The sequence below is a fragment of the Onychomys torridus genome, chromosome 18, assembly GCF_903995425.1.
Source record: "Onychomys torridus chromosome 18, mOncTor1.1, whole genome shotgun sequence".
NCBI classification, from domain to species: domain Eukaryota; kingdom Metazoa; phylum Chordata; class Mammalia; order Rodentia; family Cricetidae; genus Onychomys; species Onychomys torridus.
The window spans coordinates 15,663,866-15,679,534 of NC_050460.1; the positions used below are offsets into that span (position 1 = coordinate 15,663,866).

The 15,669-nt window shown below is 38.0% G+C and overlaps 1 protein-coding gene across 1 annotated transcript in view; it reads right to left on the reverse strand.

Moving 5' to 3' along the window:
* Pkhd1 (PKHD1 ciliary IPT domain containing fibrocystin/polyductin) overlaps nucleotides 1-15,669 on the reverse strand; it is a 458,933-nt gene that overhangs the window by 112,962 nt on the left and 330,302 nt on the right. Inside the window, exons 55-59 of the mRNA XM_036168402.1 lie at nucleotides 12,919-13,073; nucleotides 10,940-11,092; nucleotides 6,833-7,708; nucleotides 5,523-5,691; nucleotides 3,326-3,483 (exon numbers count right to left, since the gene is read on the reverse strand). Coding sequence (XP_036024295.1) covers nucleotides 3,326-3,483; nucleotides 5,523-5,691; nucleotides 6,833-7,708; nucleotides 10,940-11,092; nucleotides 12,919-13,073 — 1,511 coding nt within the window. The remainder of the gene's footprint in view (nucleotides 1-3,325; nucleotides 3,484-5,522; nucleotides 5,692-6,832; nucleotides 7,709-10,939; nucleotides 11,093-12,918; nucleotides 13,074-15,669) is intronic.

Genomic DNA, 15,669 nt, shown 5'->3' on the forward strand with positions numbered 1-15,669 from the left:
TAAAAAATAAATGTGAGCCTGGCCAAAATTCAAGTCTGTAAGGTACACAATTACCCATAGACCTTTTTTAAAGTATAAGGATGGTTTTACCATGATATAAATATCTGTGGTGGTAATATAAGTTTTTTAAAATCAATAGAAAATCTTACTATAGAAAACATTGAGTGAATCTAGGCATAGATGGAATATATCTACATATCTGCCTTAGTTGTTTTTCTACTTGCTGTGGTAAGACCCCTTGTTAGACGCAAACTAAGGGACAGAGGTTTACTTTAGACTACAGTTTGAGACACAGTCCTTCCTGGCATGGAAGTCAAGGAAGGAGGACCTTGAAGCAGCTGGTCATGATGTGTCAACAGTCAAGAAGCAGAGAGAGGTGAATGCCTGCTACTGTTCACCTGCTCAATGTGTTTTTCCACTTTATATTGCTCCCAGATACTCTGCCCAAGGAAGGGTCCCATTCACAGGTAAGACATGTCCCCACATCAATTAATGTAATCAAGATAATCCCTCACAGGCATCCTCAAAGGCCTGTCTTCAGATGACACTAGATCTTATCAAGGTGACAATTGACACCAAGGATCACACTATACTTTTTACTATACTTTTATTTTTTATCTTTACTATCAATTCTCACTTTTCTCTTACACACACACACACACACACACACACTATGGATTTCATTCCACTATGAATAAAGTGTATTAACTGGTTATATTCTGTAAACAATATATCAAAGTGAATACTTTCTCAGCTTTTATATGTAATCAGTAGCAAGAACATATTTATACATGAATAATGTATTATACCACATGGTAAGCAATCTTCTAAAAGCTCATCAAAAGAATGTTCTTAGTATTTAAACATGAAGCATTTGATTGACATATGTGAACAATATATCAAAATGAATATTTCCTTAGCCTTTATATTCACTCAGCATATATATGACTTTAAAACCTGTACTGAAGACCCCATACTGTCACTCAATTGCAATGCTATGACCTTACCATCTGGAAAAATGTAAGATGAGTATAAAATATATTTTCAAATATGAAATTTTATAATAACTTAAACAATCATGTGTAGATATGATTCCAAATGCCAAATGTTAAACTTCACCAAAAGCTCAGATGGAAAAAGTTATAAACAAATAAGAATATACCCAAGTTTTTGTGATGATTTATGCCTATACTAGGACACAGGAAATAGAGACAGGAGGATTGGAGGCTTAAGGCAAGTATGAGTTACATAGAAAGAATGAAGCCATCTTGAACTACACAGCAAAATCCAGGCTTGCCTGGATACAAAACAAAATCCCATCTCTACAGAAATTACAAAAAAAACCAAACAAGCAAAATCTTTGAATTGTATATATGTGTGTGTGTATAAATAAATAAATATATTTAAATCAATAACTTGCTGCTCTTGAACAGTTTAGGATGACTCATTAATATTCTTTATAAGAACCTATAATGCATACTAATAGAGCTAGTCAAGTCTGTTGAGCATCCTCCCAAATATACATCAATGAGCAGACCAGAATCCCAGCTCTCACTGAGTCTGTGTTATAAAGGGTCAAATGGCAAATGAACAACTAAGTTAGGACATTTATAGTATAATGCCAGGTGGTGGACCTCAAACAATAAAGCTAGTGCATTGGCTTTAGAAAATAATAACATATTGTTTTGTTTGTTTGTTTGTCTTTGAGACAAGGGCTTGCTTATCTCAAACTAGTCTTGAATGCACTCTGAGGATGATCTTGGAGATTTTGCTTACTGGTATGCACCAACATACACAGTTTATGTGGTCCACACTTGGCCTAGGGACAGAGATCAGGGATTCTTGCATCGGAAGCAAGCACTCTAACAAAGACAGCACTAGCTCCCACATATGACTGTTAGTTGAGGGATCAGGAATGGCTTCCCTAAAGACAATTAGGGATACTAAGTATATCCCTAACAGAGCTACTAATAAGATATCCAGGCAAAGGAAATAGTCTGTGCAAGTGCCCTGTGTTAAAGGTAAAGTAAGATTATGATATTTAAGGTAAGTAGGGCATGGGGTGGAGTGGGGGTGGGGTCACAAGAGGTGGAAGAAAGTATCCCTGATCCACAAACACAAGTCTAGTAAGTTTATGGTTTGTATGTCCTTCTGAGTGGATGAAAAGCCATTGGAAAACTTAAATGATTGCTGTAACCACTATGTGAGTAGAGTGCAGAATGCAGAAATGAGAGAAAACATAACATCATTAGAGAGAGTACTCTGCCTCCAGGTGAGTGATGACGATGTCTACATTACAGAGGCTGCAGATAGGGAAGATGGGAAATGTGAGTGCTTGGGTTAGGAAGAAGAACAAGGAATATGTCCTATGTTTTTACTCAATTGATGAAGGAAAAAGACAAGTCATAGTCATCATCTTGGGGTCGGGATTGGAATTTAATAGTGGGCATGTAGATCTGAGGTACCTATACACATTAATCGAACCAGTAGGGTATTTTTTTAACCACATTTCAAGGTCAGGTCTGAGTTAGTAATAGAAATCATAACTGATAGGTAGCATTAAGTGAAAATTTGATCTTGGTCCTCTTGGAATAAGGAAAATTGTCTGAGCACTTTGGCCTGGGTGAGTCATACCTTTAGAACTTAAAATGATGAAGAAGAAGGAGATATTGGGGGTGGGAAGGAAGTAAAAGAGTGGGGGGGTGAGAGGAATTAGAATGTATTATATAAATGTAAGAAATTATAAATGAATAAATGTAATTGATAGTAAACAAAGGGAAGGGAGACTAGAAAACGAATCTAAAAAGAATGAAGCAGAGGGAAAGTGGGAAAAATTCTTCAGGTTTTCCTGCAAAATGTGCAAATTTAGTTCAAATGGGAAATCATGTCCCTGGTGGTAGAAACAGAATTGTCTCCAGGACCCAGCTACAAAATCAATATGTAATGGTGCTTTGGTTGTATGAGGAAGGAGAGAAACAGATGGATTCATAGGTGGCTGGGATATTTCATGGTGGCATGAATTTTTCACAAGGCTAAGGTGTGCACAAGGATTATTCTCCACATTGCGCTCAGAGCTGAGTGATGATAATATGTACATTTGATATAGACACAGGCATCCACAGAGGTCACAGTGGTGATGTCACAATATCTCTTAATGACTAAGTACCCTGCCATACATGTGATTTGGTTGCACATCAGTATAGACTCCAGCCCTAGACTTTGGTTCCTTTCCAATATATTTTTGTTTTCATGGGACAACAGAGCCACAAGCTCTGTTACATGCCTGCTGTCTTTGCCATAGGCATCATGGTCGGACATAACCCACCTGTGTTGAAAAATGATCCAGTCCATTCTGCCTCTATCTTTGGAAACACAGAGACTGGTGGAGGCAGACCCAGGGTTCTCCCATCCAGATCTGTGAAGAGGTATTTTCTTGGACTTTCCCAGTCAGATTCAAGGCAAACGGTTCCTTCTAAATCTTTCCTGTGGAGAAAGGGAAAAAGCAACTCTCTCATCTCAGGATAGGCAGGAAAGGAAAGCGCATTGACAGTGCTGATGTTGTAGCAAGTCAAGGGATGACTTCCATCCATCTTCCAAGGACCCATCTTCCAGTCCTGCCATCTAAGCCTAATATTCTTCACCTCATATGGATGATCTGTACAGTAGCCCTCACCTGATACCAGTCATGAAGCACTTTGATTATGGTACTCCCAGACTGACCCCAAAACTGTAAGAAATAAATCTTTGGTCATTATAAATCATCTAGTTTTTGGTGTAGGCACAAATGGGGGTGTAGCTTTCATCCTGCTGGTAAGACAAATAATAACACAGTACAAATTGTGTGCCTAACTGTACTGAGCTACCTACAATAGCTCAGGAATGGGCATTAAAAAGGAATCAGTGTTAGGTGAAACACATGAACTTTCCATGTAGGGTTGTTTGTTTAGACTATTCCTTTTCTCCGTAATGCAGTTTTTTTTTTTTTTCAGTGTGAGAAAGCATAACCCATTTTTTTTTCAGATCCATGAATAAAACTCTCAGATCATGTGTCCAAGAGCAGTAGTCACACCTGGTCTATGCTTCATTGTTTAGCTTAGGAAACCCAGCAATGGGTACCATTATCCAGCTCAATGGCTCCTTGATCCCCATTTGAAAGTGTGAACTCTGTGCTCCATGATAGAGGAAAGAATAAAGTTGATTTGAATCCACCTATTTTGAAAATATCTCTAAGAAATAAAACAATAAAAATAACAATAAAACTGTCACAAAATCACTTCTGACCCTTCTTTAAAAAATGGCTCAAAAGAGGAAAAATCAGTAACCAGTATCTGCTTGTTTGTGAGGAAAATTCTTTTTTTGTTGTTGTTTTTTCTTTTTGTTGTTGTTGTTGTTTTTGTTTTTTTCTTTTTGAGCTGAGGATGGAACCCAGGGCCTTGTGCTTGCTAGGCAAGCACTCTACCACTGAGCTAAATCCCCAAATCTTCCCTGAATTCTTTTTTTTAATTATTCTCCTTTTTTATTTATTATGTTTGTGTTTTAATTTTACACATCAGCCATGGGTCCCCCTGTCCTCCCCCCTCCTGCCCCTACCCTCACCTTCCCCCCAGCCCCTTCCCTCCATTCCCATCTCCTCCAGGGCCAAGACTCCCCTGGGGATTCAATTCAACCTGGTAGATTCAGTACAGGCAGGTGCAGTCCCCTCCTTCTAGGCTGAACAAAGTGTCCCTGTGTAAGCCCAAGGTTCCAAACAGCCAGCTCATGCACTAAGGACAGGTCTGGTCCCACTGCCTGGGTGCCTCCCAAACAGTTCAAGCTATTCAATTATCTCATTTATCCAGAGGGCCTGATCAGGGCTCCACAGCTTTTCATTCATAATTCATGTGTTTCCATTAGTTTGGCTATTTGTCCCTGTGCTTGTCCAATCTTGGACTCAACAATTCACACTCTTACAGTCCCTCCTCTTTCTCGACAATTGGACTACTGGAGCTCCACATGGGGCCTGGCTGAGATCTCTGCATCCACTTCCATCAGTTATTGGATGAGAGTTCCAGCACAATCTACATGAACAACCTGGACGACAGTGGAAGTAATGAAGGGCAAGGAGCAGGAGATCCCAGCTGGATCAAGAACAGAAAGGGAGAACAAGGGATAACAGACCATGATAAATGAAGACCACATGAGATCAGGAAGAAGCAAAGTGCTAGAGAGGTCCCCAGAAATCCACAATGATGCATCCACTGTAGACTACTGGCAATAGTCGAGAGAAAGCCTGATTTGACCTAGTCTGGCGATCGATGGTCAAACACCCTAACAGTCATGAGGAAAATTCTTAAAATCATATATGAAAGGGCAAGAATATGGCATGGGTAAAATGTTGGGACATCTAAATCAAGGCACCAACCTTTTCTACAGAGATTTACTTCAATTTGTGTGATGGTGTTATAATTTTTAATGTTTTAGGGATTTAAAGAGTTGAAAACTGCTTCATAAATATAGTATATTGTCAAAACTAAAAGGGGTACCTGAGCTGTGATGGAGGGAAGTAGAACTTGTTTTTGTCCTTCATCCTCAGCATCCTTGTTCTCTCTGCTGTTATTGGGTACATGATTCCAGTGCTATACTCATTAGGCAGGATGCTGACATCCAGGTCACCACTATAGCAACTCTTCACAAAACTAGAAAATGTGACATCTGCAATTTTAAACAATACATCCCAAGATTATATCATGTGACCACCAAACACAAACAGATTGCACACTAAATATTCTTTTCATAATGTATAATATCGGAACCAATTTAATCTAACCAGAATTACCCCAGGAAGTATACATGATTCTCAGTTACAAAATATCTGGGTCATACATGGACATTGTATGTAAAAAAAAAAAAAAAGAAAGAAAAAAAGGAAGGAAGGAAGGAAGGAAGGAAGGAAAGAAGGAAGGAAGGAAGAAAGGAAGAGAGAAAAGACAGCAATTCCAAGCTAGAAAATTGGTGATTAGAGCACTGACTATTCTTCCAAAGGACACAGGTCTGATTCCTAGCAGCCACATGAAGGATCACAATCTTCTTTAACACCAGTTCTGGGAATCTAACGCCCTCTTTTAGCCTTTGTGGATACTTCATGTATATGCTGCACACACACACACACACACACACACACACACACACACACATACATATATCTATATCTATATATATATATACACACACACACACATATATATATATACATACATACATACATACATACATACATACATACATGCATGCATACATATACAGGCAAGCACTCATACACATAAAATAATAAAAAACAATACCTTAAAAGACATATATTACAGTCTTAGGAAAAGTTAAACTAAAACCTTGATGAAAAGTTATCTAATTTTATATAACACTCAAATAGATGGGTAATAAGTACAAAATTATCAAAACTATCTGGTACAAGATGCACTGCCCAAGTTTTCAAATGCTGACTTTAAACCTAGCCATCTTTACAGCACCAAACTCTAAAGCGAACCTGGCTGATGGACAGTTTTTGTGTCTCAGTTACTTTAAAGTATAATAGGAAAAGCAAATTCTATCCCACAGTTACCTTTGAGTTAAATAGTTACAGTGAAGTCTCTCCAGCAAATAGAAAGTAGTACTTTCTGTAAGGAATCACTCTCTGTCTTGAATACATAGTCATGATTCCTCAACATTAGGATGTCAGCTAGACAAGCAAGCACCAGGCCACGCTGGACTTTCTTGCCCTATGATGTTGGAATGTTCCTGAAAGTTGTGTGCTTGGGTGTGTGAGGCCACATTTTTAAGATAAACTCCAGAATCCTACCTTGAAGCTTCGTGAGTCCTGAAACTGGATGGCCACTTCTCACTTTATGCCATGGCTCCTTTGGCCATTGATTTGGTTCTGAGGTGAAAACTGGCCACAGAATACCAATCCGGCCTCCTCTGGGACTAGAAGGTGCTCTATCTGTTGATGTCCAGTTGGCTGACTGTGGTGTCATTCTATCTTGAATGCAGTCAAAAGAGGAACTAGTGGCCACAATGATTGAATTCCTAAGTACAATCTGCACAGCTCTGATGGAGTCTGCTGGAGCCAAAGACACATACACAACTGCCAAAAGACCAATAGTATTGTCTACCAGAGTGATATTATGCAGGTCCACACTATTCTCCGTCTGCACCATGGCACCATAGTCAAAGTTCTTAAAAGCCAGAAATCCAGAGACACCAGTACAGTTGTTGGGTTCATGTTTCTTATAGAGGTGAAGGCCATGAAGGCTTGAGTGGACCACATTGTCAGACCAAAGTGCTTCAGAATAGCACCTATGGCCACATATGTGAAAGCCAAGTCTTTCTGACCCTGCCACCACATTGCCACGTAGAATGATATCCTTCGCATAATTCACTTTGATTCCTGCCACCCAAGGAGATGACCTTGCTGACTGCATTGTCAGGATGACCAGGTTATTAGTGAGAGAATAGTTGTGACCCTCCAGATCAATGCCATGGCCACTTGTGCCAAACACTACATTGTCATTTAAAACCATCCCATGACTGGCAGATGCATGGATGCCCACGCCACAGCTTTGATGTATAGTAGAAGATATTACCCAGGATTCAGCTGACACACCAGTGAATTCAATGGATGAATACAATGGTGACCCCAAGTTCTGAATTTCTACATTTAGAAGTTGAAGAACACCTACAAAGAAAATGTACATATTCAGGTTGGGTCCTTTCTTGTTTTCCACAAAATACCTTTTCTGTATTTTAATCTTAGCCATACTATATTTCCCCACTTTATTTTTTATAACCATTAGATTTCCTACCTCTTTGATGAAAACTAACAATTACACAATCTCACTGAAGACACTAAGATATTTTGAATGTTGTCATTTTATTGTGTATTGTTTTGCTATAATGATGCTTGAACCTATAGCCCTAAGCCTACTAGGCCAGTATTCTACCACTAGCTATACATCTAGCATAGATTTTATTTTTGGCATAGTCTTATTAAATTGTCCAGTCAGGCTTATAACTTGTGATCTTCCTGCCTCAGTTTCCTGAGTAGTTTAGGTTATAGGCCTGAGAAACCACATCCAGTTTATTTTATTTTTTGGAGACAGAGTTTGAATATGAAACTCAGGATGGGCTGGAATGCATTATATAGCCCAAGATGGTGTCAACTTGACAACCCTCCTGCCTCTCTCTCCCAAGTACCTTTCCTTCTGAATTATAATCTTAAAGCTTTCAAGCTAGATATCATCGGGGGGGAAAGCATTGAAATGTCTAATAACCAGAAGAGACTGCCCTAACTTGTTTTCATCATTATAATCATTCTGCAGCACCCATAATATATACCTGAGATTCCACTTCATCTACACTCTCATACAGGTTAGTTTTCTTTTAATTATTTCTTTTATTTCTATATTACAATATAGCTATATTATTTCATCTTCTCTTTCCTCCCTCTAACACTCCCTAGTTACCCCAACTTCAACCTCATGTTACCTTGAGCCAGACATTCCTTTCTTGTATGTTCCTGTCCTGTGCATTTGGTAACTATTCACTAAGTACCAGAAAATCCCTCCAATAAATACCACCAAATATTGACATTTTTCCCCCTAGTGGGCAAACTCAACTTTAGCAAGAACATATAGACACAGAGCTTATGAAAAGTGGTTTTTTCTACTGACTAGAAATTGTAAACTTCTGATTTACGATCTGAAAATACCAAAATAATGAATGGATGATTCCATGAATCATACTATGCTGATTATATAAGGTTAGAACACGTTTTGCCAGGTCTTCTCTGACCATTTATTGTATGCAAGTGCAAGGTGACTTCCTTTTCTTTAAAATAATAGATAATATTGTATTAAATCTTTGATAATATCATAAATATGTACAATATTTATGAAATACATTGTGTGTTTTGGACCCAATAAGTCAAATTAGTACTACTCATATACTTTTGGGTAAGCGTCCATACACTGGAAGGTGCTCAACCTACCAGGCATGCCACTAAAGAACAGAGACTCTCTCTTCCCAAGAAGCCATCGTTTGTCAATGGCTGCTCAGCCAAGGAGCAGAGGCTCACACTGGAATAGTGACTGGCTTGATCTTGTGTAGGTCTTCTGTACGCAACCACAGCTGCCAGGAGTTATTGAATGTCATAGTCTTGTCATGCCTTAAAGACAGTTTTGGACTTGCATTGCCCAACCTCTGGCCCTTATAGTCTTTCTACTCATTTCTCTGCCATGGTCCCTGAGTAATGGGGTAATTGGGGGTTTGTGGTGGTTTGAAAGAAAATAACCCCCAAGGGAGTGACACTAATAGGAGATATGGTCTTTTTAGAGTAGGTATGGTCTTGTTGGAGGAAGTGTGTTACTTGTGAAGGCAAGTTTTGAGGCCTCATGTATTCTCAAGCCACATCTAGTGAGATAGTTCACTTCTTGCTGCTTGAAAGATGTCGAACTCTCAGCTACTTCTGCAGCACCATGTCTGCCTGCATGCCACCATGTCCCACCATGATGATAATTGACTGAACCTCTGAACTGTAAGAAAGTCACCACAATTAAATGTTTTCCTTTTTAAGAGTTGCTGTGCTGGGCTGGAGAGATGCCTCAGCTGTTAAAAGCTAGGCTCACAACCAAAAATGTAAGAGTTTCTGTGGTCATGGTGTCTCTTCACAGCAATAGAAACCCTAAGATGGGGTGATATTGATGTATCATTTTTTGCTGAACACTTCCCAGACACTTACCCTACACAGTTGAGTGTTTCTATGCTAACTATTCACCTCACGGAGAAACTTCTATAATTAGGATTAAGAGGTGTGCAAATGAATAATAGACATCTATAACTTCCATCTTAGAATAAAAGTTATGCCCTCTACATAAAGCAGGGAAATTTCCAACTATGTGAGAACATCCTTCTGTCTCCTGGCCTTTATATTGTGTCCATCATTTGTGTTGCGGCCTCATTTTATCTTGCAGAATGAAAAATCTCATAGAAAAAATAAATGATTTCCTTTAGTTATAGAAACCAAAGCTTAAAAGAATCATTTCTAGATTTATCCAGACATTTTCTAATAACACAAATTTTCAAAAGACAAAAGCAAACAAACTAACATCTTTTAAGAAGTAGTAGAAGAAAATCTAATATTTTTAGGTAAAAGAAAATAGAATTAATCAGCAGTTGCTGTGTGCTCCAAGAACTATTAAAGGAAATTTCTAAGAATCAAACAAAGTAATTTTACAAATAAGCTCAGATCCTTAAAGATAGACATACAATGGCTTTCAAAAATGGAGCTATTCTAACAACATTTCCCAAACTATTTGGTAAGGAAGAGCTTTGTAAGACTATAGCCAGAATATACATTTAATAAATAAGGTAATCAAATAATTTTACAAAATCCTAAAAGAGCTGAAGTATATTCAAAGAAAAAGATTCCATTGTTCTTTGAAAAAGACTGAATTGATTTTGAACCACTTTAAAATATGGGAATTATTTGTATTTAAAATCCAGGCACTAATTGGTAGCATGACTCATGTCTAACATTAGATGTTGCACATGACCAGGAAAACATAAGAGAAAATTAGGAGAGTGATAAAATTCAAATAGTTATTGAGTCATGTATCATTTTCAAAGCAGAGGAAAACTCAGATGTGCTGAAGGTATTTTCTTTGAGGTATAAAGTCTCATATGCACTGATCTCCAGTATGTTATTTAACTTCACACTACTAATTTAGCAAAGATTGGGGCTGAAAACTCATAGCTTCCTGGAGCACAAAGAAGCCACCTAATTTGATCATTTTGTATCACAAGTGAAAATTCTCACAGCTGAAGTTTCTGAGTATCCCAGATGAGCGGTTCAGAATTACTTAGTAGCTGAACAGTAATGATTAAAAAATGAAAATTTCATTTCACTTACCAGAAAACTCTTCTCTGTTAGACTTCCTAAAGGACCCCACAAGGAGTCTCCCTCTACATGATGAGTCAGGCTGAATTTTAATGTTCCTAGTCAACAGTCCAACCTCAGCAGCCAAAGAAATGTGTTGACCATCCTCTATGATGTGTGCACTTCCTAGAGAAACAGGAATCAGGGAAAAACAACTTTTAACTGGCTGTCACAGAAATCGATAGCTGGGGACCCCACACTACCTCAAAATCAAAGTTTCTATTCCTATTAGAAGTTCTTCCAACCTGAAAGCCAACCTTTCCTTGGGCACACAGATGTCAGCGGAGAAATAAAAAACTTGTTTGCTTGTCCCTCTTTAGGATCAAAGAGAATGTGCAAGCAATAATTCATTTCTTCTAAATAACTCTGGGTACTAGGGCAGGCCAATTAGTAGGGTCTCCAACCTCCTTCCTTTCATTCAACAGTGTAAAGTTCTGGCATTTGACTGCACATTGTTTATATACCTCCATCATCCATCATGGAAGTAAAGAATCCCAGGTCAGATGAGGCAGTGGTAGAGAGTAAATATCAGTGTTAGACAGAGAAGGGAATAGAATGGGATGATGCTTTGGTAATCCCCTCTCCTGATGGACTTCTGCCTTCTACAAACTGGACCATCTACTGAAGCAGGGGTAAGGAGAAGCCTTGTTTCCCTGACATTTCAAGATGGCTATAGCTGGCCAGGGTTAATAAAGATATATATCTCTTTTCTATGCTATGGTTTTTAAACAGAAAATCAAGCTGGACATAATACTAGCTAATCAGAAGCTGAAGCAGGAGAATGACCAGAGCCCAGAAATTCAAGACTAGCCAAAGTCACATAGAAAAATCTATCTCAGCAACAATAGAAAGCAGAGGAGGAGTTATTACCTGAAACTATAACTTAGAAATGACTTTAGACAGTCTAGGAGAACATTTATGTTCCCCTCTCACATATCCTATAAAAGAACAACTCTCTGACCCACTTATTTCACAAGTTTTATTAGTTAAATCTCCTTGGTTAAATTTATTTCATATATGACACAGGAGGGTGGTTTTTCTTTGATGGGTATTCTTTCTTTTTTTTTTTTTTTTGATGAGTATTATTTCTATACATAACTTACTACTTGTTTTTACAAAAAGGTATCTGAGTTTCTCTGTTTCTTTTGTTTTTTGTTTTTCTTGGTAATCCTACTAGACAATGTATAAAATATAGTTTGTGTTAAGAAGCATACATTTTTATATAAAGTTATTATACTATCCCTTGTATTCCAAGGGACTATAGGATTCAATGTGCCATGAAATGAACTAGATACTTAGTGCCAAAGAGGTTTTTTCTGGCTTAGGCAAAAACTATCGATTGATTTTTGAAAAATTTTCAACTCTTCTCTCAGACTTGCCATCATAAAATGTCTGTTACAACTAAATATTATTTTGAAAGTAAACAATATGCCAATATTGATGGTACATACCTTTAATCCCAGCACCAGGGAGACAGAGGCAAGTGGATTTCTTGAGCTTGAGGCCAACCTGGTCCACATAGCAAGTTCTAAGACCGCCAGGACTATATAATGATTCCCTGTCTCAATACATAAATAAATAAAATAAAAATTAATAATAAGCCAGACATGAAGACATGGGGCATATATGTCTACAATCTCAGCTCTGAAGTACTAACATAGGAGAATGAGTTTGAGATGCAAGCTTGGACTACTTAATCAGACCCTGTCTCAAACAAACAAAAATATTAAAAGGCAGAAGGAAGAAAGGAAAGAAGGAAGAAGGGGGAGAAGGGAGGAGAGTGGAGGTGAGCAGGGGAAGAAAAATGAAGGAAAGTTTCTAAGTGCAGGGCAGCAATCAGGTAGCCTCACTCCACTCTTAATGTCAAGCAAATGCAATACACCTGGACAGGCTGCCAAGCAGGTACTTCAAGGCCCATCCATTTCCTTTAACCAACAAAGCAAAGCACTTACCAATGTGCCGGTGTCTAAGACGTTCATAGATCCTGATGTGATGGCCCTTGACTTCCTTTATGGTGAGGACCTCTGCCTCATGAGGCTCATAAGAAGAAGAGCTGAGGATGACTTTGTCATGAGGCTTCCAATCCACTGCATCATCTACTATGATTCTGTAAACTCAGAAAGTGGGCATCAGATATACTAATAAAACAACAGAGATCATCAAGTAACCCAAAAGAAAGTAAAACCCACAAAAACGAGCCTATCTCAACATGCAAACTCAAAGAGGGAGAAAAACAAAACATAAGAAAAAAGCTTTTGTTGAACATTGACTGTTGTACATGGAAGAAATATTGAGTTTATGAAGTCCTTGCTCTGATAGCATGAAGACCTTAATTTGGTCCCTAGAAACCATTTTTAAAACATCAAATGTGGTGGTTCATTTTTGTAATCCCAGTAATGTGAGACATTTGCCTTCTTGACTGCTAAATAACTTGAGTAATAAAGTTATTCCCAAGGAGATCTCTTTTCGTGTCTTCTGAAGATGTATTAGCTTTTGGGGGCAATATATACAGAAAGCCTATCAGACAGTTACAGCTATGAATCTTTAGAATTCTAGTAGCATCTGTGCAATCTCAAAAAGCTGTTTAAGTTTTTCAGCTGTGTGTCTTCAATGATGAAGTCAAACGTTCCCATCTCACCGTGACATGCACATTGCATTACGGAGAATAGTGGGTGTATATTACTGCAGTGTGCTATTCCAAGCCTTGTGCTTTTCTCTCTCTGTGAATCAATGGGAGCTTTGTACATTTTCTTAGACTCACAGTGAATTAATTTTCTCTTCAACCTGTCATTGCTGTATACCTTTTTCTTTGTGAATATGACTGTTTTTCTTTCCATTCACTTTCCTTGCTTGTTTCAACACTGCAAGTTTATTCTGTGGCCTTTTACCTAGTACCAATTTAGTTGTCACTTTAGTCCATGTCCCTAACTTAGCAAACAGTGATGCCAATTCTGTATCACATATAAATGTTCATCTAGGCAAAAGAGGCTGGACACGACATTAGTTGTGAAGCATATATTGACAGTGCCACTAATAAGTGACAGATATTAAAGATCCTCATAAAGTCTCAGCTGTGTCCTTGGTTGGCTATGATGTCATAGAAGATTTGGTTGCAGAACAATCAAACAAATGCTATTTTTAAAGGTAAAATGGGAGGCTGGACTTGTGGCTCAGTTTGGAGGAGAGTGTTTTCCTAGTGTGCATGAAGCCATGGGTTTAATACCCAGCACCCCATAAGCTTGGTTTGGTGGTGTACACCTATAATCCTAGCACTTGTGAGGCAGAGTTAGGATAATCTAAGGTACAAAATCATTCTCAGCTACATAGAGTTTGAGGTCCGTCTGGGCTACATAAGAATATGTCTCAAAATAAAAAATAAAAGAAAGAGGAAGGTGAGGAAGGAAGGAAAGAAAGAAAAAGGAAGGGAGGGAGGGAGGAATGAAGGAAGGAAGGCAGGAAGGAAGGAAACTATAAAGTAGGGAACCAGCTTTGACACAAAAAGATTAAATAGAAACTCAAGGACAGATAATCAAATGGAGCCAAATGGGCCTCCTGAGGCCCATTCATTCTCAAAAGTACTGACTCGCTTAGGTACTGTGCTTCAAGAGGTCTTCTCAAGGAAGACCCAACCCTTTGTCACCAAACTTTTGACATAACAAATTTTTAGGCCTCAGACTGCTATCCTGCCCTCATCTACTTTGATAGTATTGGTTGCTGCTTAATGGAAACACGAACATTGTGTAATTTGTTAGTTCAAACATTTTATGGTAAAAATGAGTGTGTTTAACCTCACTGTTTCTATTCACACTTATTGAAATGTTACAGCCTCACAGAGATGTATTTCTCCTTGGTAGTTAAGAAGCTTTACAATCCAGTCTGCCAAAGGAACAGCATGCTGATATCAAAGAACCGAACCAGAGGAGACTCCTTTGTCTGCAGCTGCACCATTAACAGTGGGCACCACAGAGAAGACTGTGGTGAGAGTACTGGAGACCTAGTTAGTACAGCTAGCTAAGAGTCAGTGTTCCTAGGATTTCAGCATCCATTCCAAACCTCCAGTTTTCTACCACTGTCACTGACTTCCAATCATCAAAAAGATATAATCTAATGACTATGGGAATAAGAAGTCTTAACTGCATTCTAGGCTTTTGTATAACACTAAGGAGAGCCATGTTATAGAGAAGAGTGCAAACTTTACTGTTTTCTGAGAAAAATATTCTTAAAACAATCCACCAATCAACTGGTGTCAAGTGAGAATCATGTGAAAAAAAAATTAAAATATAACAGTGGAAGGCTCCTAAAAGATAACCTTTTTTCTTAAAAAAAAATTAGCTCCATTTTCTTTATTTTGACATTAATATCTGACGCTGTTTTGGGAAAATATAATGCTTGTCCATACATAGAACACTGATCAGGTTATAAAGAACAAGTTTTATAAATGTCATTTAACAGTTTTTACAACTATGAATAAAACATTCATATAATTCATATAAAACACCTATAATTTTAATGAATAAAGCCAGACATTAATGGAGAATCATAATGAAAATATCTGTGTTTGACCAGTCTCAAAGTATACAACATTAGTTCCCTCAAGAAACAGGAGTAGTCACAGACTTTGAAACTCTACAAATGCTAACACTTGCTTTCCTAATTCCAATATTAACACTTTTCATCAATGCCACTGAAATGTAATGATAATT